Genomic DNA, 24333 nt, shown 5'->3' with positions numbered 1-24333 from the left:
CTTTTCCATCGATTTATGGCCCGCGCGCTTCGCGCTTGAATAATAAGAGGTATTTATTATATGGCTGGGTCTGTTTTCGCCGTGCGATTGCTCAATTTGCAGTCCGTAACTCGCTATACGGACCAAACTTTTTAAAGAAAATGCTCATTTCGGAGGTCTAAATCTCTTAACCTCGGAAAAAATGTCTAAATAAAGTTATAAGACGACTGTCAACCTTGAGAACTTGGATGTTGACTTTGGCCTTCGTCATTTTATACTGTGTTTATTTGTGAACAAAGGCGATGAAGAAACTAACTCGTAATCTTATCGAAGAGGATTCTAGTCAGTGTTTGAAAATTTTATTGTAGTACACAGTCAAGCTGACGAAAATCGACTGGCAGGGATTCGAGATGTTTTGCCTAAGAGAAAATGAGTAATTCCTTCAACAAATATGATAACAAACATACCTGCACCCGATCATCTTGACAAGCTTCTTTGCCATTTGCAGTGTTTTTTCAAAGACCAAAGAAAGAAAGATAGAAGCGAGTTCGAGCCAGACACAATAATGTCCAGTTTTCAAAAGACTCCATCGTCACATTAACGAGTGAATACTTACAGTGCTCTTAGTTTCCAGCGAATAAACTTTGAAATATGTATGTAAACCCTGTGGACTGGGATGTTGACTTTGCCTTTCCAAATTTTAACCTAGCTTTGTTTTAATGAGAACGAAGCTGTTGTAGAAACTGAATCGTAACCTTACAGAGGAAGAGAATTCTAGTCAGTGTTTGAAAATTTGAACGCAGATCACAATTGAAGACGAGAATGAACTGGCAGAAAGAGAGGTTTTCCCAAAAACAATTAACGAGCGAATCCTTCGACAATGACAACAAACTTACCTTGAAAAGCTTCTTCGCCTTTTGCAGTGTCTTTTCACAAGGACAAACGGAGGAAAGATGGAAAAGACTTCTAGACAGAGGGTGTGAATGGGGTTAACCGACTAGCGACAAAAGGCGAAAAATATTACTGACTACCGACAAAACGAGTAAAAAATTACCGACTACCGACAGGAAAAATATTAACCGATTACCGACATGGGCTGACATTATCAATATTTGTTTTCAGAAAAAAGAGCATTTTGCATTTTTTTCAAGCCGTTAGGAAGTAACCTCTTTAAACTTATGACTCATCAGATGGTCTAACAGAAAGAACTTCTTCTTTTGTTGATACGGGTACATTACTACAACTAACTGATCATAATCACAGAAGACACACCTTAAAGATGCCACCGACTTTATAAATTTTATTGAAAAGACAAAGGTGAAAAAACTGAACGTTTCTTGTTTCGGTCCGATATTTCTTTCAGTTCTTTCCAGTTTAATGGAAAGCACTATCAGTAAAAAACCACGGTACCGCGATGAGCACAAACAGCAGTTTCCTTTCCAACATTTTCATGGCCGCATATATTGAAACACAAAGTTCAAGTTAAGCAAAACAGTCTTTAAACCAACTGTTTGAAAACGCTACATAGATGATATTTTTTCCCTATGGGACATAAGTAAACCAGGCATGGTATATTTCTTCAAATTCACGGAACAAGTAAACTTACTTCACCCTACTGCTCTACTGGCTATGAAATTTACGACCGAAATATCTGACACTGAGACAATCCTTTAAGACCCGGTTGGATACCAAGGCACAACATTCAACGAAAAATGAGAAAAAGCTATCATTGATGTAAAGACGCATCCAGACCCTGAGATAAGGGGCCCGGGCCCCACCCCAGAGTTTTTGATATGTTGCAGTATTTCGAAGCGATTTTGCCTTCACTGAAAAGCCTCTGATCTTCTTAAGAAGATGAGGTATATTTTATGAATGGTGGCGCTGCTGGAGGCCTGTGACGTCACCAACAATGGTCGCCATCTTGGATTTTACCAAGAATTAGAAATCAGGTTAACAATAACACATAAATAAACACTTTGCATGATTTTAGCCACAAGATTTACTTTTATTGTTGAAAAAAGTTGGAAAAAAACGTACATTTTCTCTCAAAATGGCTTGACCACCTGCTACTTATTACATCATACCAACATACCTCCTAACCATAGAAATTGATCATCACTGAACTTGTCTCAAAAATGCGTGCGAGGGATAAACGACCATCTACTGAAAACGTTAGGTGTTGATGTTTTATCCTCTTGGAAATATCCCAGAAAAACCTAAGGGGGGTGGCATCCACACCCCCCTTCCCCCACCCACCCCTTGTACGTCCGAGGGTTAAAGTGTTATTTCTTTGAGAAAGGAAAATATGGCAAAGGACATGCTTGTTAGAGCCAAAACATTAAAGATTAAAGGTATAGATGTGCAGCCTATCACCCCTTGCAGTTTTTCCCCAAGAATAATTTATATTTATATAATAATTTATATGAAATTAATTAATTACTTTTTACTGTGCCCTGTAGTCGACAGGGAAACCAAGTTCGCATTTACAACAAAAGGTTTGGTGATTTTATCAGTACTCATGATATTCATTTGGCAAACAATGGTGAAATAAACGATCATGTTGCATAAACAAACAAGAGTTAATGAAGTTTAAGTGCAATCAAATGATGCATTCTTACAAGTTTTACTCCTTCCTTAGGGATCAAAGTCTTGAAACTGGGTGAAATACATAAAAATATTAATGATCAACAAGCGTTTTTACTTATTAACTGAGATTTTCCAACAACCGACAAAAATCAAAAAGTTTAACCGACTACCGACAAAGATCGAAAATTTTAACCGACTACCGACAAAGTAACTGAATTTTAACCGACAACCGACAAGTGGACCCCCCCCCCCCCCCCCCATTCAGACCCTCTAGACAGACACAGTGTCCGGTTTCCAAAATACTCCAGCGTTACATTAAAGAGCTAAAACTTACAGTGCTCTTAGTTTTGACCAAATAAACTTTTTTCACACGGCGAATTTGTTTTTACTTTCTCGGAAAGCCTTTGTTATGTGCTATTGTTTTCGTGCGCCAATAAAAACTTTCTTTTTTAACACCTGTCAAATGACTGTCAAATCGTGCGTCCTGAACTTGTTTCCGGTCTCCCAAACAGGAAGAAGCCATATAATAAACATCTTATTAGCCTCGTTTTTTCGGTCCGTACTGTAAATTACGGATCCTTGTTTTTCCATAAATCGATGGGAAAAAACTCGGTCCGTAATTTACAGTACGGACCGAAAACTCGGCTAATAAGAGGTATGTATTCAGTTGTAGCCGACTGGTTATGTAAAGCGTAGAAATGGATTTGTTCCACGCGGGTGAACGAAATAATTCTTTTTTTTTTTTTTTTTTTTTTTTTACGATTTTTATAGTTTTGAAGTCAAACAATTCAGTCTTTCTCGATCGGTACGGAACAACAATTTAGCCCAAATGATAATGGTTGGTGTGGCTTCGTACGTAAAACTAAACTAAATGAAAGCAATTAGCTGATAATTTTGCCAAAGTTATTAAAGGGGTTTTCCCCGACGAAACCGGGTATTGTGCAGTAAGAACAGGAAGTTTTTTTAAAGACATCCTGCATCTCTGTTCAGAGAACATTTTTCAGATATTCGGAGTCGACGAGATAACTGGCAGTGAAAGAGATCCTGATAGATAGAACAAAATAATACAATGTACCTCAAAAGTTCTACTTGCACGTGATGAACTATATTTTGAAAACTATAATTATAATAATGTACAGTAGAATCCCTATAACTCGAGCTTTGACGGTAAACTAAAGGGAGGTTTGAGTTAGCGGGGGCTCGAGTTATCGAGGTCGATTAAATAATTTTATTCAATTTGCGATGCAAACAACTGATAATTGAGTCAGTTAACTGATTTTTCAGCACATCAGTATCTCGTTAGATGTAACATCATGCATTCTTTTTTTTATTCTGATGATTCAGTATACTTCATAAGTTTGAGAAATGACTGTCAAATACTTGATGCGTTCTTTGCAATAATTAAAATAAAACTGCAGTAGTCTGCCGAGTTTTAGGGTTTTTACTTACTGCAGACAAAAAGAGATAATGGGATGGCATCCCTGGTTACTTATAACAGCCAGAATTCGAGTTATCGGGGTAAATTTGGATCAAGGTAAACAAAATAGCTCTAGCGAGCGAAAAATTCGAGTTATCCAATGTCGAGCTACTGAGCCGAATAAAAGTGACTGAAAAAATCCAATGGAAATGGTTTCAGTTAGCGGTGAGTTCATGTTATCTGAGTTCGAGTTACACTAGGGATTCTACAGTATTTTTTGAGTTTATTTGCAGTTGATCAGTTAAGAAAAGTAAAGTCCCACCGCAAGCAGACAGATTCTCTCCTCCCCTAAAGACAATAAGGAATAAATGAGTAGGAATTAAGAAAGACCAAAACAGTCAGTGTTTTCAGTTCAGTCCTTTCGATTTAATCATTGAAGACAGGATGCCACTCTCTCTTAATTCTCCCTTGGCCTACCCCTCGATAAAGAATTACAACCACTTCCGGCTACTTAACTTGAGCATTGAAAGATGTTTATCGCTTTTCATTTTATTTCTAACATCAGAATATTCGGAAAGCCCTGTGATCTTAGTTGTTCCTCTTCCTGTTGACTACTCAAACTCCATTCACGATGAGTTTAATGGTTTCGGTACAGTATATAATAAGCAAGCGTAAATTAAGGTTAATCAGCTGGTCAATATGCCTCTTATTTTAAAGCATATTTGTCACTAAATTATACCGTTTTGAGTTGTAATGAAGGAAATACCATCATTATTTCGATACAGACAGTCAAGAAAGTCAGAACTCGGTGAAAAGTGTACTTGTCGTGATTTGTATAGACTGACACTTCCGTTACAGGTCTTATACGAAATAAATCCTTATATACATTCACCATGAGTTCAATGGTTACGGTTCAGTGCTTGGTGGTGCTTGATTCATGTGGATTGACACTTTAGTCGACCCCAGCTAGAGTTACGGGAAATAATGGGTGATTGAGATTTTCAATGCATTCTAACTTCAACTTCTGGTGGCAGAACTTGACAATTCTCTCGGTCTCATGAGTTGGGCCCTCTATGATGCAAAGAGGTTCAGTTCCACAACCGTACACTTTACCTTATTAATGGTAAACAAAATTTAGGTGAGGTACGTTCGGGAGTCGCATCTACCAAAACAGGTATTAAAGATGGGTTTGACGAAGAAGAGCATGCATTTCCGTCTGGAACGTTCTTTTTCAGGTGATCCCGTTTTTCAGGACTGGAAAGTTTCCGCTAAATTATAGGTGGTCCCAGGTGGTTGTAAAAAAACTCAAAAGTGGTGTTTAATTCATCTACTTTTTAACCGGAATTTTCAAAAACAGTTCGTTAACCATATTAGTGTTCTCTTCCTTCCTGTTTGGGTATACGTTACAATGGGTGGCAAAAGTTTTATTTATGTTGCTGTCGGGGTGTATCGGTAAAATGGTCACATGATCATGTTTATAAAACACTTGTGAATCATTAAAGAAGTCACTTTCAGGGCGCAGTCCACAACTAGCGGAAAAGGGATACTAGAAGAAGGTAAGTTGGTCATATTAGTCGGTCCATTCCTTTGTAAGTATAGTTTGTTTATATTATTTCGCTGTTGTTTGTGATTATTTGGTCCATCACTTCATCATTATCTGTCAAAGTAACCACATCGAAAATTAGCTGAATCAGTGTTAAAAAAGAAACCGCCAAACATAATGTCAGAGCCTGTCGATATTGGCAAGGATGCCTCACCATGACAAAAAGGGAAAAAACCCCAACATAAAAAGAAGTTTTTATAACGGTTAATTAAGCCTAGTAGTACTCACGTACGAAGGATTTGACCTGGCAGCTCAAGCCTAAAATGTGTTTAGGAACGCAAATTGATGAATGCACTTTGAAATACTTTGTTGGTATTTCCACTACAGTGGTACAATTTTCTCTTACGATAGAATTTCGACATTAAAGAGAGTACATCCCTAGCTATTGATCACAGATCCCAAAGCTGATTAAGCAAGAATTCGAACTGTCTTTTGAAACTGACTATTTTAAGTACGTCACGCGGCGGCAATAATCATGAGTAGCTTACGAAACTTGAAAAGGGCGCCCATTTTGGCGAGAGAAGCAGTCAGTTCTCTCAGAACGATGGAGCACAAATGATGTAGTAATAAAATGTAGGCTCAAACAATATATTAATCAATGTGGGTGCAAAATTGGACTTAACATTAATTCTATCTCTAGATTGCCGTAAAAGGTTTCTTGGTCACTTTCACTCTGAAACACCTAATTTCTTCACTGCGTTAAAGCATAGCCAGAACCAAAAAAATTCATTAGCAGAGGAAATGAAAGAGAAAGAGTGGATTTCGAAAGAGAAAGCTCCCACGGTTTGGGTTTCTTTACGATTTCAGTGATGAAAAAGTAATTCGTCCCTTTTTCTTTCTTGCAGAATCGGTCTTATTATTCTTGGTCAGCGAGGCATTACAACAGCGAAACTTGTTTAGCAACTGCAGGAATCTTTTTAGAAAAAGGTCAACATGAGCTCTAGTTCAGCTTTGTGGTTATTGTTACTTTGGGGTAAGTTGAAAGCACCCGTGCACGTGACTTCTTTTTTTTCTTTTTTTATAACAGCTTGCTTTTTTATCAAGGATAAGACTACGTTGGATTAAATTACGTGTTCCGCTCATATCGACGAACTAGTAAGGCGTGATCCTTAAATAGTATTTCCTGTTAGCTTCAGTATTTTAACTAAAACAAGTAAAACAGATATTGAATAAATGAGATTATATTTACACTTTACGATTGACAAAGTTTGCTGTTAATGGTGCATAATGTTATTTAACGGCACAGACCAGGACTGTCTAAATCTTATCCTGTAGTGAGTGATATGGTGAAGGTTTCCTTTATTAATAAGTGTGTGTGGTTAAATAAGTAAAATACTTAAATTAGAGGAGAACTGAACAGGTGCCCCTCTTGTCCCTTTAGACTGCATAAGCGCTAAACGGGAATGTGAAGCGCTAAAGGATATGGTCTTTTTACTCAACTTTGAGTCTGAAATAGGTATATTTCTTCGTCACTTTAAGAACGGTGCCAAAGTGTGAATTAGGGTAAGCGGGTTACAGGGGGCCTTCCCGGGAAGCCTCTGCGAATTGTGGATTGTTATGCGTTTCTGGGAATCTGCTCACCTACAACTTCCTTAAGACGACAATTTGTCCAGGGGTTCACTCTCAGATCTCTGTACAGCTTCAGTTATGCCTGTATAACGGAATTGGTCAAGCTATTAATTACTAAATGCAAATTGAACGTCAATATAAAACGTTTGACTGTTGACAAATAACGTAATCATGGTTTAAACGAATATGTCCAATTTCACACCCTAACAAGAAACGGTGTTTGTTCCTAAATTATCGGTAAATTCGCGTTGAGAATATATTTTACAAGAATATCGAGGCTGAAATTTGCAAAATTTTAAGAATATTGCAAGAATAAACCCGAGGCAGAGATTTTCGATAGGATATAATTTCATAATGTTGTTTTTCTGGTCTAGGCTAAATATTCCTATTTTCTGCCGAATTTAGGCTTAAATATTCTTTTATTATCCTTAAATTGAAGCTTAACGGGTGAGTGATCCGAAGCTTATGTCATGTCCGTTTTAAGATGTATTGCATAGAGTATCAAGGTACCGGTTCAACGAGCTGTTATCAGATTTTTACTGAGGATTTGGCATTATTTAAAGTGCAGTTTTTTTTAGCGTGCTTTCTGGTTTTCCCGTTTTCAGAAAGAAATAATTAGTTATACCCCTTGAGTTAAAAACACATTTTTGATGAACTATATTGAAAGGCTTTGAAAGGGAAAACCCCATTTATTAATAAATTATGGCATCGCCATTTCTCTCCTACTGAGCAGAACTTGAAAATATAAGAGGAGATATACGTCTTCCCTTTCAGAGAGAGAAAAAAAAAGGTCGCTTGAGCATCTGAACTATTCAAGCCGGAAACTGTAAATATGCGCTGGAATTATACTGAAACCAAGCTTTCAGCGAATCTTTTGGCTCAGGCAAAGATCATGCAAACGGATATGAAAGTACTTTCGATTTAAGGTTGATCTTTCTTTCGTTAGCATGATATTTTCAAGGTTTCATCGAAACAGCTTACAGGTTATTCAGTCTTTAACCCTCCGTGTGAATTTACAAAAAAGCAAATGAATTTATGAAATATAGCTATAGCTACAATAGATTGATTTGGGGGGGGGGGGGGTGTTTACAAGTAAAGGGGGCCTGTCATGAATCCAACTTTAGCGGCAGGCCTTTAGTGTCCGGGTGAAAGCGATATTAGTAGCAGTTCTTTGCACTAAATACTGACTAGTTTGATAGTTCAAAACTTTTGCATGCAAGATGAAAGGTTTGCCGTTGCCTGAGAATAGGTTATGTACGAAATGTCAATGCAAATTATCGTTGGGCCATTTCCAGCGCCGGTCTACAGCAGTTCAATTAAGTGCGCTCTGAAACAGACGGTTGTTAAGTGTTTTACTGAGCTATGTTGTCTAAAAGATGATAAGAGTCTGATAACTGTCGGAGACTCGCGGAGGGAGACTCGAATAGGACAGTTACCTATTAATATGATGTATCTAATGTATTATATATCGGTATTGTGGAGGGGGACAGGGGGGCGGGAGCCCGGGAGAACAGGGGGCGGGAGGGGTACGGGAGACGGGAGAAGAAAGGACGGGAAGCGGGATCTCTATGATGGCGGGAAGCGGGAGAGAAAATCCAAAAGGCAAGCTTTCTTTAATTGTTACTGCTCATCATCCAGTCAAAGAAACAAACCCAACAACGTTTATTGACTTCCATTTAACGTTCTCTGAGGCCCTAAATCAAAATTTTAATGCGAGAAAAGTCAAAAACGTAAATTCGCACTCGGGATAGAAAAAAGAGCATTATTTCCGGTGAAATTGGAAACCTTCCCAAGTCGGTTACATCATAGGTCACGAGTCCTCATGAATGAGGTGGCGTGACACATGTACACGTGTGTCGACTGCGTAAGTCGTGTCAGTGTCTCGTCTGTTTGACCTGTCTCGCAGGTAAAATGTCGTCAAAGACCATTTTAATCGGTCTAAGTATTTTTCGGTGTGGTGTGGAAAAATCCGTACATGGAAGACCTTCCTGGGAGCTCGCTCCATACGATTGTAGTTTGCAAAACACTAAAGATTTTACGGCGTGGTGCAAACTTGTGTCCAGGGAATGCAAATTCAATTATCGCGCTGGAGAGTGCCGAGTGGTTAGATATACAACGCAATTTTTTGTTTTGGATAAGGCCAAAGCACTCCCTATTAGAATTGGAAGTCAAACAGCGTGGGACGCTGTCCGGTTGGACTTCATAGATAACAAAGAAAAAGTAATAACAAAAGATTACGAACTGCACGGTAGGTGTCACGGATTTCCAAGTACTTTGCACTGTAATTTTACATTTTTCACAGTCGCCAATAGTGACAATAGAAGTACATGCATTTCAGAAACCAAAGACAAACCAACGATCTTATCTTTTGTCACACAATACCAACCATCAGTGCTAAACCTAAAGCAAATTCTCGTGAAAAACTGGCATTTAATAGAACAACAACCATTACTTAGCGAAATCTACAAAAAACCGCCCCTCGTATCTTATAAAAGAGGGCTGTCGCTCAAAGACATACTCGTGAGAGCCAAACTATAAAAAGGCTATTTTAAACACGCGCTAGGGAGTCGTGTAGGCCTGTCAACCCCATTTTACAAAAATACAATAAAGGGCGGGAGTCGGGAGACAAAGGAACAAAAAGGTACGGGCAGGAGCCCATCAAATGGAGCCTCCATCTCCATTAATTTCTTGAGTCAACCCTTTCCCGAGAAGATTTATAAATAGAACGGCTTGTTTCCCGCGAAAAGTGTCATATTTCCGTGAGTCTCGTATGTCATCGTGAAAAAAATGAAGTTGGATGAGGTCGAACTCAGAAGCCCGTCCTCCGACCGTTTTCCTTTATTACTGTACGTCCATTTTTACAGTTTTACAGCCGCTGGGATCTGGGATGAAATAAAAGTTAATCAATTACCCGACTGAGACTGAGCATGAAGCGATGGGACAAAAGCAGCGAACTGAGGATCACGAAAAGGTTCTTTGCGAGTGTTTGTTTTTGTTTTTGTTTTGTTTTTTTGCCGTCATACATCCCACATTTAAGCATGCACCTTGAAAAGAGTCGACGATTAAGCGTTCTGTGGACGATTTGAAACTTTTCGATGATCAGCGCCGAAAAAGTGCCAGGATCATTTGATTTTTGTCATCGCCGTGGAGTGGATTTCGCCAGTTAAGCACCGCGTGCAAAAGCGATGACCTAAGTAGCAACTAAGGAGGAATGCTTCAGAAAAATTGCAGTCTTCCTTTACAGCTGACTTGTATCACCATGAGGGTTGCCTGATAAAACTGGCCCTTGAAAAGTTGAACAATATACAACAGTTGCTCGACCGTGAAGCTAACTCAAAAGTAATTTGCTAACGGTGGAATTTGCGACATCGCGCTCCAGTCCAAAGACCCACTTATCTCAAGAAAAACAAAATGGATTGTATCTACGCCCAAAGAATTATGACTGACTAACAGGAGAATTCTCAGCAATTAATGTAGAAGTTTAGGCCAATTCTTTCCTTCGAATTCGCATTTGTAGATCACTTTTTTGCGAGAAAACAATGGCTGGGCTTCGCGTTACAAAACATAGCAGGGAATCATCACACTAACTGACGGACAAAACAACCACAGTATTTATTCAGACAAACGCATTTCGGAGAAAAACTTGAAAAACTAGAAATTTGATTAATATTGAGTCATTTAGCCGAAATAAGAACCTTAACGCTAAAAAAATTGGCTAAACAAAACGAATCCTGTCAGAACTACAGACTGCAGGTAGTAGTTAATCATTACGCATGTAACAGAACAGCTTCGTACTTCATGGCCTCTTATAAATGTGAGACAAACAACCAAAATTAAAGTCACGTTTCACTAGCTTATGATTTTTTTTGGCCTGTCAGCACCGGATTTCCTGCTGTATCATGAAGTACAATAGCAGTGTCATTTAGTCGTATTGATTGGCTCTTCCCACCGTCGGCGCGCGAAGTCGCCCCTGGGAACCGTTCTAATTATAAATCTACTCGGGAAAGGGTTGACTCCAAGGGCTTGTATGGGAGATGGAGGCTCCATTTGATGGGCTCCTGGTACGGGAGGCGGGAGAACGGGGTACGGGAAGCGGGAGGTTGTCACCCCCCTGCCCCCCCCCCCCCCCCCCTCACGGTATTGGTTCGCCTGTGAAAGTGAAAGTGATACATGGTTTCCTTAAATTGCTATTTTATGCTCTCCCAACAGGAAATTTGCTTCATTACATATCAGGTAGGAATGATGTTTTACATGTTTCTCCGATCAAATGAATTCCTGTCTGTATCGTTTTCCCGAGAAATTCCCTTTCCCGGTGCATTTCCTGCAAAGTGTGATCATGGTAATAGCTAGACTGTTCACAGGCCAGGCCCACCATTGCGTATTGTGTTACGGGCGGCCATCTTGGATGAGTTTCAAATCATCTTAGGTGGAGGGGGACGGTTTGGAAGGAAGCGGGAAAAAGAACTGAAAATAAATTTTTCTCGGCTCCCTTCCCCGGCTGCGTCAAAATTTCGACGCCCGTCCCCTCTGTACATATATGAAACCAAGATGGCCACACGTACCGCGCCGTTAAACGCTCGATCCTGACGATCTTACGCAAAGGGGACTTTGAAAAGTGTAGGTAATAGCGACCTCCAAGAAACCAGACATTTTTGCTATCGATGCAGTCATTTTTACAATAAAGGAAACAAAGCAAAAGCAACAATTTACTCACTCAGTAGCCCATCCTGTTCACTGACTGTAGATACCACAGGGTAGGCATGCAACCTCGTCAAACTTACAATAAAACAGAAATAGGAAAAGAAGTTTAAGGCTTATACAACAGTAAAAGGAATTGACCACTCAATACAGAATAATTAACAATTATCTTGATTTATTATAAACATACTGAGACATACTTACTGAGAAGCTCTCGTAAACGTTCAGACGCAAATAAGTTATGATATTTACCGCCTTCTCGTCATTTAATGGCGTCGGCATAAATACCTTACGCACATTTTTCAAACAGTTTTTTTTTTTTGACATTTTGCCATGTCTGCATTATTTATTTATTTATTTTATTTTTTGTTCCTTTTCATCTCAGGGTGGGATCCGAGTGTTTAATGTCTCATCAGTAAAGAATAATTAATTTTAATGGTAAAATTCTATAGTCAGGGGCACCCAATGGATCTGTTCCTCAAAATATCTGTTCTTCAGGCACATTTTTGCTGGCTGGGAGATGTGGAAGAAATAATAGTCCTTGGAAGGAAAGTGTTGCTGGGAAAAAGATAATTCAGGGTGTCAGAGGGGATTTGAAGTCTAGAATAGCTGCTACGGGTTACTTGTATGGGTTACTTACCACTCAAGATCTGAATTGTGCCCTATGAAACTTCCCAGTAAGTCAGGTTGCAGGTTGTAAGGTTGCTGGCTGGGAACTCTTCCATCAGTCTTGCTGGGAGTGAGGAACAGATAATTTTTTTCCAGCAATCTCCCAAATTGCTTAAAATAGTCTCAGAAAACTTTATTCACGCTTTGTTGTTGTTTTTAGGTCTTTTTCTCAAAATTTCCCGTTGGGTGCCCCTGTATAGTGAATTGAAAAAAAAAAAAAACCCTTAGAGACCCTTTAAAGTTAGTATCACATCATTTTTATGACATATTTTTCAGGTTCTGCCATAACACGACAAGAGCATTCCATTAGTAGTGATATTCAGACGCTGGATTGTGATGCAATCAAAGAGGACCCAAGCAAATACTATGAAATGTATTGGAAAGTGAAAGGAGAAGAAGAAATCGGTTACTGCAATCCTAAAAGGGAATGTTCGAAAACGATAAGTTTTCTGGAAGACAAGAGGATTCAGGTTGTTAGCATTTCCACTGGCGCCTTGAGCATAAAACGCACCTTGCCACAGAAAACAACGGGTTACACTGTGACCATTACATGTGAAGTGCACACATCTGACAACAAAATCCATGTATCTGACGTCACGATCGTCTATTCTTTAGAGTGTAAGTAAGACTATACACAGAATTTTTAATAATATTGATGATGATAATGATAATGATAAATTGATAATGATAATGATAATAAAAATGGTAATAATAACAATAATGATTGATAAAATGGTCATACAGGATTGCCATCGAGGTAAACGGAACTTAAGCATGGCTTGGGTGGATAAGAATGAGTATCCGTTGATCAAGTGGATAAACGAGATTATGGAATTACACCGGTTCCCCAGCTAGCTCTGTAGGGAGATCCCGAACCATGTGCAAGCTGGAATACCAGAATCGCAGTTCCTACAAAGCAGAGGAATGAGACTTCCTCGACCATCAGATTCAGTGAGGGTCTGCCCGAGGAAAACGCACTTTGCCCACGTCTCGTCACTCTATGTCTAAAACCCGGTTGCCTGGAAACTAAATGTTACCTAGGGGTATAGGCTTTCTAAGCTTATAGGAACTAAGGTGACCCACTTAATTGCTGTATGTAGACGACCTTAAAGTGTTTGCTTCATCTGAGAGCAAGACTAGCAGGGTACTACGATCAACCAGTGCCAATATGCAGGATAGGTTAATACTCATCTCCGTACTCCAAAATAACGTTGACACATTATGATTCATACAGAAGTAATTCTTTACAAAGGTAGGAACCTCATTGACTACCAATACTGATTAGGGTTAAGCCCTGAGAATGGTGATTAGAGTTAAGCACTGATAATCAATACTGATTAGGGTTAAGTCCTGAGAATAGTGATTAGGGTTAAGCACTGACTCGAAAAACGGTTAGCTTCTATTTATGGTTAAGGTTGATGCTATATACTTCCAAATCAAACCACTTCTTCCCAGCAAATCCTTGGTAATCTAGTGGTTTGGGTGGTGGACTACAGATTCCTTTCTCCGGGATCGAATCCTGCTCTTGCCATCCTGGAATTTGAAGAGACCTAGACTTTCATGAACATTTTATCAAGCCTAAATTTCAAGAGACATAGAAAGACATTGATATTTCATGTAGGAAAAGGGAAATGTCTTGTGAGAGCCACGTAGAGGGAAATGTCAGTCCTGCAGGATAAGGGGTAGAAGTGGAATACAAATGAGTGTAAAGTTATCTATGTCAGAAAGGGCAAGCAAGTTGAACATGAGGCAAACCTCAAATTGGACGAGACCACTCTGGTCGAGAAACTTAAGACTGTGACCAAGTACAAGTTCCTGGGTGTGAGAGAGTCCGTGATGGAAGACGGGAAATTAGCATTTACAGTTGCAGCAAAGACGTATTTGTAAAGGCTCTCAATAATCTGGACAAGCCCTCTGTCCGACGCCAACCGCGTCAAGCAACAAACCAGTTCGCCTTGCTTGTCTTGACGTACCCCATGTGGACCCAACAATGGCCATTAAGAAAGCTGCAAACCATTGATAGAGAGACAAGAAAGTTGATCAGTGAGAATGGTGGGAGACACCCTCTTAGCTCTACTGCATTGCTCAAGCAGACCTCAAACCAGACGAGACAATACTGGTCGAGTATGAGTGACACAGACCACTGTAAAAAGCCAACCTTAAGACTGAGACCAAGCACAAGTTCGTGGGTGTGAGAGAGTCCGTGATGGAAGACGAGAAGTTAACACTTACACACTTACAGTAGCAGCAAGGACGTAGTTGCAAAGGCCCTCATTAATCTGGACAAGCCGTCTGTCCGACGCTAGCCGCTTTAAGGCAACAAACTTGTTCGCCTTGCTTGTCTTGACATACCCAATGTAAATCCAACGTTGGCCATTGGGAAATTTACAAAGCATTGCTAGAGAGACAAGGAAGTTGATCAGTGAGAATGGAAAGAGACACCCTCCTAGCTCCACTGCAGTGTTGTATCTTCTTAGAGATAAAAGGGGTCGTTGACTCAAGTCTGTAGGTCGAGAGCACAAATTAATTAAGATCAAGATGGCTATGAGGCTGTATGAGAATCCAGACCCAATGATAAGAGTATGTGAGTGGATTTTTGAAGAAAAAGAATGCTAGAAGGGATTCTCTTTACTCGTGAAAGACGCGCACAAGTTTTCGGAGAAACTTGTGACTTGTGTGAATTTGGCCACTCCCGATCCATCATTTAGCTCACAGCAAGTCCCGGAGAAGAGAATCAGTAGATATCAGGTAAGCTTACATCTTAAGAAAAAGGTGAGTAAGAGAAGTTTAAGGAAATAGTGGAAGACCAGAGATGGCAAGGACGTCTGCTGTGGACTACTTGGGAGGACGACCAGCTGAGTGAACACGGCTGTTTTGCCTGGTTGAGTGGGTGGGCGTGCGCTCCTACTCATACTAGCGGAGGGGTTATGAAACTTTATGAACAGCTCCTACCAACCCGAGTTTATGCGGCTTATAAGACCAGTACTTTAGACCAAACTAACACCATGTGCAGAATGTGCAATGACACCAGAAAGCCTTGCTCACGTTTTGGCGGGATGTTCATCGCTGGCGCAAACTAAGTGCGTGGACAGGCATAATGCTGCACTAAAGGTACTGTAATTTGAGGGACCTCAAGCTTGCCAACTCTGTTCCTCCTTGGTACTCACGGTTGGAGCCTAAGCCGTTTTGAGAGTCAGAAGAAGCTCAAGCATACTGGGATGTTCCTGTGCACACAGAAGACACGTTCGATCGAACCAACAGGATGGACGCACGATTTGTGGACCACACGGCGATGAGGGTGTTGGCTATAAAATGAGCTGTCCAAGATTGGACAATCGCGCGTGGGAGCTTACCAAACAGTACCCAGGCACAAGATCGTAAAGCTTAACGTCACCATCGACGTTTTTGGGGGAGAGTGGTCCAAGGACCTAGATGTCGATATGAGATTTTTGGAGCGCGATCGAGTGATGTTCTCAAGAGGATGCAGAAGGCTGTGCTATCCAGCTCTCTAAACATTGCTCGGACATTCAATAGATAGTGGACCGGATAAGCTTTACGTTTGCTTTAGTATTTCATTTTTATCATAAAAATATTAGGCTTTTATTAGTTTCATTTTTTTAATACTATATAATACATTATTATATTACATGATGTAAACCTTAGATTTGCATTAGTTTTAGGATTCCTCTGGAATTCTTTGTTATTGCACCAGTGTAAATTTAACTCGTTATCACCTTTTCAGTGTTGAATTCCTGTAAAACAGCATAATAGGCTACGCTTTGCGCCCCGTGTGGCTAATTTTCTAAGCATGCATACGTCGTAAACTGCTTAAAATGATCATCATCATCATCATCTTCATCATAATTATAATCATAATAGTAATGATTTTCTTGCCCAGCCGGAATATCCTTATTTATCGGCTGAAAATAGTATTGTATTTTTCTTCAAAAAGAAAGAATTTCTTATAATAGTAATTTTTACGGCTTAGTTCATTCCTTTTCTTCGTGCTGTACACTGTACGTATGTATTACATGTATTGTTCATGAAAGTCATTGATTGAACATTTGGCTACAGCTAGTCCAGGTATTTTTCGTTTTCTTAGCTAGTTTTGCCGTTTAGAGAAAGGTGTACTTTTTACCCGGTTAAGTTGTATTGTAATAGAGTACCGAAGTGATGACGTCATAAAAATGAAATTTGTGAAATTATGGGATTTGTTAAGATATTCTGAAAGAACAACGTCCAAGACACCTACTCGCCAAAAATTAGCAATTCGGGTCAAATTGTCTCTGAGATATTAGCCCAGTTATGCTGTGACGACTCCATACAAATCCTTCTAAATTTGGCTTGGTTCATAAGATTAGGAACCAGGTAAGATTTAGAAGGATTTGTATGGAGTCATCGGAGCATAACTGGGTTAATATCTCAGAGACAATCTGCCCCAAATTGCTTATTTTTGGCGAGTAGGTGTCTTGGACGTTGTTCTTTCGGAATATCTTAACAAATCCCATAATTTCACAAATTTCATTTTTTATGACGTCACACTTCGGTACTCTATTACAGATTTTCAACACACAAGTTATATCCTTTTCAAAAGGCTCAACCTCGGGTTGAAGATATTCTTTAAAACCTCGATTCTTATAAAAGACCGTGAACTGCCGCTGGGTTTAACAAAGTCAAACTGTGTTCCGTGCGAGGGTGTGTTGTCAGTTCTTTCGTTAAAAGTATTATATGCAGTAGCTCTTTAGTATAAAGAAAAAACCCTGATTAAAGAACCTTTCCCTTTAAATAAAATCTGATATTTTGTTACAAATATATTCCAAAACGAGAGCAATCAACTTCACTCTTCCCTGGTCACAAGTCTGAAATGTATTCTTCATTCTGTCCTATACAGAGAAGTAACATACTGAATCTATGATTGTTAATTTTAGGCCCAGAAGCAATTCCGTCTCCTAAGGTAAGTAGTTTTAACATTTTTTTCTCTAAACTGGCTGTAATTGTCATACTGATGCCGACTCAACAAAATAATAATATGCATGCTACAAAAAGGTGTTTTTTTTTTTTCAAAATAGCTTCATAATTACTGTTTTCGTTGTTGTGGTTGTTGCTGCTGCTTTTGTTGTAGTTGCTTGTTTATATTTCTTTGTTTTATTAGGTATTTTGATTGCTTGGCATCTTTTAAAAATAAACAGAACAAATGGAAGTGAAAATTAGGGCAATAAACGTTTCTACCTTTAAAACGTACAAAAAATATAATTCGTAAAGTTAACAGCATTTCCTTTTAATGAATTGACAATTTATTTCTTTATATTTTTGGCCCGTAGATCTATTTTATAGATCCGATCTGCATTGCCTTGTCCATGTTTCTAAGGTTGGTTTTGTCCATCCTACACTTTCTTTGCGAGACATCCTATACTTTCTTTGCCCTCCAGGAGACACGTGATATGGTCTGATTTGCTGGATGTTGGAGTTCAATGAGGGTCTATTTTCTTAGCAGAGCTTCTAGCTATCTATCTATCTATCTATCTATCTATCTATCTATCTATCTATCTATCTATCTATCTCTCTATCTATCTATCTATCTATCTATCTATCTATCTATCTATCTATCTATCTATCTATCTATCTATCTATCTATCTATCTGTCTGTCTGTCTGTCTGTCTGTCTGTCTGTCTGTCTGTCTATCTATCTATCTATCTATCTATCTACCCCGGGTTATTACCTCTGTCTGTCTGTTATTTCTTAACGATGCAAATTGTAACGCTGCTTTTCTTTTACAAAAACAAAACCCTCCAGATCCAAGCCAATGACAGCGCTCCCGAGATAAACATCACATCAGGTACAATTGTTGGCAATCTGGAGACGCTAACAAATGGCAAAACTGTGTATGAATATCTTGGTATCCCGTATGCTGAAGCTCCAATAAAAGAATACAGATGGGCAGCTCCAAGACCCCCAAAAAATTGGACAGGAACCAAAGAAACGAAAGAGTTTGGAGCGGCGTGTCCACAACCGGAGTTCAATATACCTAACTTCAAGAGGGAAAAAAGAAACGGTAAGATGAATAAAGTTTTTTTAGTATTCGAATGTCATTGGAAGTGTGTCGAGGCAGTTCTCAAAGGCGATTGCTTTCCATCCATAAGTTCAACAAGCTCTGCTGTAAGAATACTGATCTAGAAGCCAGAGAAACTAGGAGATTTAGCTAACTAAAGCTTGCAAGAGAAGGGTCCTTGTTTATTATCAATTTTAATTTATTGATTTATTCTTTTACTCTCACAGAAAGCGAAAATTGTCTTTTCTTGAATGTGTTTGTACCAAATAATCCAAAAGGCAAGATGGCGGTGATGGTGTGGATTCACGGCGGTGGCTTCGCCAGTCGTTCCTCTCCTAAATACCGTGGCTTTTCTCTTGGTTCCTCTACTGAATATCCAGCTCACGTTTTAGCAGGCTATAATGACGTCATTGTCGTGACATTCAACTACAGGCTAGGAATTCTGGGATTCTTGAACATTCCTGAGAAGGACCAAAAGGGAAATTACGGGATGTTGGATCAGGTAACAGAGAGAAATGTTACTTAAAATCGTCAGGCCTTGTAACCCCACACTAATAGAGGACGTTTGAGAAAGCAAGGCAAAGGGTCTGGTAGAGAGGTGAAAAATCAGCTCCCCTTTCTCATTGTTTTTTTATTATTTTTTTTTAATTATTAGTTTACTTAATGATTTTTTTTGCCTGATAATGACGTCCAAGAACGTCGACACGTCGAATATTTTTTAATTTGTTAAAAATTTCTTTAATGTTTTAAGAAAAGTTTTTCGCATTTTTTTGTTTTTTTTGTTTTTGTTTTTCTTTGTTTTTTTATAGCTGTGTATAAAAAAGTCGCTTCTTTTTAATTATTTTACTTAATGGCCACCTTATTTACAATGTACTTTACTCAGTTTTCCCCTCAACCTTGAAGACTGTGACTGCAAGCAAAAATTATTGATTCCTCATGCCAAAAAATATCCCAGCACTGCAACACCACCGTGCTCCCCTCGGGCTTTCCCTAATAAGTTAACCAAGTGTAGATCTAAATCCAATAACAAATTTACGCAATACGTCATATTTTTAATTTTCTTTTTATCCTTGGCTCTTGGTAAAATTAATAATCGTATAATTCATAAATGCCCTCCTACTCCCTAGCAATTTTTATCAAAAGCAATCAACTTCACTTCTTGTAATTTGATTTCTCTCTACAGATTGAGGCATTGAGGTGGGTTCAAGCCAATATTGCCCGTTTTGGAGGTGATCCCAAACACGTGACTGTGTTTGGTGAAGGCACAGGAGCAACAAGTGTCGCCTTACATTTAATCTCGCCTAAATCAAAAGATCTGTTCCAAAGGGCCATCATGCAAAGTGGTGCCGCGTCAACTCCCTACCTACCAAGAAAGGCATCAAACGAGTCAGTAGAAAAGCTAGCTGCTGCTGCTGCAAACTGCTCTTTTGACGACAACCTCATCACCTGTCTTCGTAATAAAAGTGCTAAGGAAATCATTTCTTTGCAATCTAATATCCCTACCAAAGCCCTGATGGAACTCAGCAACCCAGTTATTGATGATGATTTCATAGTAGACTCTCCTCAGAAGCTGTATCAAAAGAAAACATATTTTCATAATGTTCAAATCATGGCTGGATTTACAACCCACGAGTCATCCCTAGACGTCTTTCTGAGGCTGGGAAATGCAAGCCAAGTCTCAAAAGAAGAGTTTAAAGATGTGACAGGAACACTCTTGGAAGGACTCACACAAAACAAAATCGTGGAGCAGCTGGTTCAGTACCAGTACGCAGATGATTCTGACACAACAGCAAGAGACAGGATGATTGACTTTCAGAGTGACTTTATGACGGTGGCACCAATGCTTTTTGAGGCAAAGGCTTTAACGAAGGTAATTTACAAAAAAAAAAACACCCAAAACTTGTTATGAGCACGGGGGTTACTGATCAAAACGGCCTTTACCCGGAGGCTCTGCAGGAAAGGGGAGTTTTTTTGTTGTTTTCAGGCTTCCAGAATATAAAAGGGCAGGGGGTTCGCTAGTAGAAGTATATGAAACAGTACAGAAATCTGTCATTTCGATCTAAAAAAAGGACCTGAAAGTGCTTAGAGACGCATTTTGTGGCTCTGAAAGAGACACGAAAGCTGCCTGGTTTAGTGGTTTACTCACATTACTAAAAAGACACTGTGCATTCACAGGTTGGGAGTTAAATGGGATAAAGTGATCAAAAGTAGGTATGTGAATGGGATACCATTTGTCAGTAACGGGTATACGAAAGGGGTATCTTTTCTATCAAAAGACTATATAAAAGGGTACTCGGGGGTTGGACCCCCTGGCGGAGCCTCCCCGTATAAAATTAATTTTACCCATTCACCGCTTTTAACACTAGGTTAATCAACTATTAGGAAAATGCAAAATGACCGACTACATCATAGATCAGCCTTTATTTGGTCCTGCCAAGATGTACTCAACCATGCAGGGCACTAACTGGCTCTAATAAATGTTTTTTTTCTAACTTCACTTTCCCTAGGCTAAAAAACAAGTTTATTTTTACGTATTTGAGCATCGTCCAGATTTTTCGGAACTTCCCGAGTGGGCTGGCGCATTTCACGGAGCTGACATTGGTTTTGTGTTTGGAGCACCTTTCGCGAATATTTCATCGCTGATGGAATTTTTCATTCCCAAATATTCTGAAATTGAGAAGGGGCTGAGCTTGTACATCATGAGACTGTGGACTGACTTTGCTAAGTTTGGGTAAGATCTAAGACCAAGTACTACAGTAAAAACCCGCTAATAAGAAAGTACCTTTTCGGGAGTCTGGCGAAATAGGTTCTTGTATTTTGGGTACTTAAAGTGGCAATTTAGGCTAAGTAGGTTCATAATCAGGTTCTATGAAAGAGATAATAGAAAATATAGAAACTTTTTTATTTATTCACACGATTGTTCTATTATAACCCTAACAGAACTGATTGCAGAATTTACATATTCAGTAGTACAGTGTGTTTTTGTTATACTTATAAATTTAGAACTAAAAGTTATATTCCTTTGTCATGTTATAAATTATATATTATAATTTAACGGTAACCCACATGAGAACCTGCTTGACCTTGCTTGTCTAAACAGGTTGTTGTATTTTGGGGTTTTAAAGTAGCAAATTTCGGCTAAAAGGTTCTTAATCCACATGTTCTTATGAATTAGCGGGTGTTTACTGTAATTAAAGAGGGAGGGTTAAACCATACCCTATGCGACTTGATAACTTTCAAGAATAATACATGGATAGATAGATAGACATTGTTATTTAACAATGGTCAGGTATTATCGGCTACAGGCGCTGGTTTACACAAAAGCCGTGTATTAAAATATGTAAATATCCATCAGAGTTCTTAGTTTTTAAATGTGAAAAAACTGTAATAAATAATAGACAGCAAAACTGCGAGCGCTTTTACGCTTTATAAAAAGTGTAGTCCTATAGGCTGTAGGCTGTAGTCCTTTTTGCTTTTTTTGTTTTGTTTTTTATTATTATTATTATTATTATTATTATTATTATTATTATTATTATCATTATTATTATTATTTTGCCAATGATCGTAAAATTTTGGTTACCATCAAGCTCCTCATTTTCTGATTTTGCTTCGTTTTCAGGGATCCTAATGGCCCCGATTCTCCTGTAACGTGGCCAAAGTTCACCAAAGTAAACCGATCCTACCTGGCCCTTGACGTGAAGCCTAAGGAAAAACAGAAGTATAGGGCAAAAGAATTGAAATTTTGGAATAGCCTTATCCCAAAGGTTATAAGACAAACTAAGGGATAAAAAGGGAAACTTTGTTCTGGAGCAGCCAAGCAGCCAGTCTCTAGTAGAAGACTGTAAAACAAATTATTTCCTGTAAAGACATAGTAATATTCATATTTTTAATTGTATGAAACTTGACTGAACTTTGTAATGTGAAGCCACCCGAAAGTTAGTCATCATTGTAAGTGTAAGATTAGCTAATGGTAAACATCGATTTTTGTATTTGAGATATACTTCCTAGCAAAATCGACACCTTCAAGACCGAATAATTTTACATACAAAAAAAATCGAAAAACAACAATAGAGATGTTAAAAAACAGGATTTTCATTTTTTTAAATGCGGAATAGTTGTCATTTTCTGTACTTTATACGCCCAAAGTTGTACAATAATTTAATTCATAAAATGGTAGTTTAAATGGAGACCTGTAATTTTTATTGTTCTCGGAAATAACAAAGTATGTTTAACAAAATCATTTGGTCTCGGGATATTGCTTATGTACCAATAAATATTAAACAACAATAACAAGGAGTCAACAAAGGTCCTGTGGGATAGTGACCATGAGAATTAGGGCCTGTTTACATGCAGTGGTGGACCCCGGTCTAGTGGGGTTGGTTTCTATTGTTTTCATCCTCTGGGGGACACAAAACAAAAGAAACCTACCCCACTAAATCGGGGTCCCCCACTCCATGTAAACAGGGTCTTAGTCAAACAAACCTTTCCGAGTCGTTGATGTGGTTAAATGACAAAATCAGAGAAAACAGTATATAGACTGAGAGAGAGCATGAAATTAGAAGAGTAGCGATTCCGGCGTGAGAATACCCCATATCATGAGCTTCCTTATTATGCTCTTTCAATTGATGGAATTTGATTTTCAACAACCTACAACCAGCTGACAATGTATCTGTATGTATTCTTAATATTCAGCGGTATTGCCTCAAAGTTTCATTTTCACGTGAACAGCAGTAACTAACAATGCATTTGACATATGCAAAAATACTAGGTATTGTTGTGCACGAAAATATGAAACTTGGCGACAATAACCCTGAATAATGAGAGGCTCTCACTTGTAAGCACAAAATTTCTGACAAAATATTAGCGAACTCAAGCCCTTATTTTACTGCCTTACAATATATCAATAATCTTGAAACTAAGAGGTCATATAAAGGGACGGTTAATCTCAAGATTCTTAAATTTTCTAAAAAATTTATCGAGCGATTTAAAAATTATTCGCTAACTTGTTAAAGTAGACCGAAATGTCTACATTACCTCTAACAAGAGCGCCTTGATACATACTAATCAAATCATTCTTTCTAGCAATCAGCTGAAGGTATCTCAATGATCTTTCACACACGTTTTTAAAAAGATTGAAACTACTATAAGGTGAAATTGCATACCAAAAGCGCTTCGTTTAGTACAGATAACAGTCGAACATCAAGATTGTCCATTTTTTGCCGTATTTCTAACCATAAAAACTTGTTCCAAAAATATATCGATAACGCTCTTACAGATTTCGCTTAAACTTCACGAACATCGAGGCGGCTGTTGTAGGAAAAAGTTCCAGTAAACGATTTTGGAAGAACAGTTCCGAGTGCCGAGAAATCAGGCTGCAAGTAAAATAGGTAATGACGTCATTTCGTTGCTATGACAACTCCGATGTCATTGCAACCCTGATCATAACAAATTTTCATCTTTATCTAATACAACTGTGGTGTCAATTTTTCCAAATCTTTGTTTATGGCGACGTAGTTTACGCTCAAACTTGGGAGGTATTGACCTTGAAAAACTATATCGAGTCACCTTAAGATCCAACGACGCGACGGCAATGAGAACGTCGCTTAAAAAGTGAAATTGCGTCCTTTCATTCTTTATCGCAATTAGTCCTACCCACGTACTTTGTCAAATGTAGGCGAACCCTCCTAGAGTTGAATTCCTAGGCACCATACACAAGTACAGAAAGAGAAATAAAATTTCGTCGTTGCTTGTTTACGTCCTAC

The 24333-nt window shown here is 38.7% G+C and overlaps 1 protein-coding gene across 1 annotated transcript; it reads left to right on the top strand.

Annotated features, from left to right (window-relative positions):
• Positions 1-5048: 5048 nt before the first annotated feature.
• On the top strand, positions 5049-22813 carry LOC140944026 (pyrethroid hydrolase Ces2e-like). The gene is made up of 10 exons (XM_073393134.1): positions 5049-5538; positions 6431-6558; positions 11364-11387; positions 12798-13139; positions 17450-17475; positions 18316-18574; positions 18799-19073; positions 19755-20441; positions 21079-21302; positions 22191-22813. The coding sequence occupies exons 2-10, from the start codon at positions 6519-6521 to the stop codon at positions 22357-22359; spliced, it is 2046 nt and encodes a 681-aa protein (XP_073249235.1). The 5' UTR covers positions 5049-5538; positions 6431-6518; the 3' UTR covers positions 22360-22813.
• The last annotated feature ends 1520 nt before the right edge of the window (positions 22814-24333 follow it).

This window comes from Porites lutea, chromosome 1 (genome assembly GCF_958299795.1).
Source record: "Porites lutea chromosome 1, jaPorLute2.1, whole genome shotgun sequence".
NCBI classification, from domain to species: domain Eukaryota; kingdom Metazoa; phylum Cnidaria; class Anthozoa; order Scleractinia; family Poritidae; genus Porites; species Porites lutea.
Note: the sequence above shows the minus strand (reverse complement) of the source record. Positions and strands in the feature narration are given on the sequence as shown.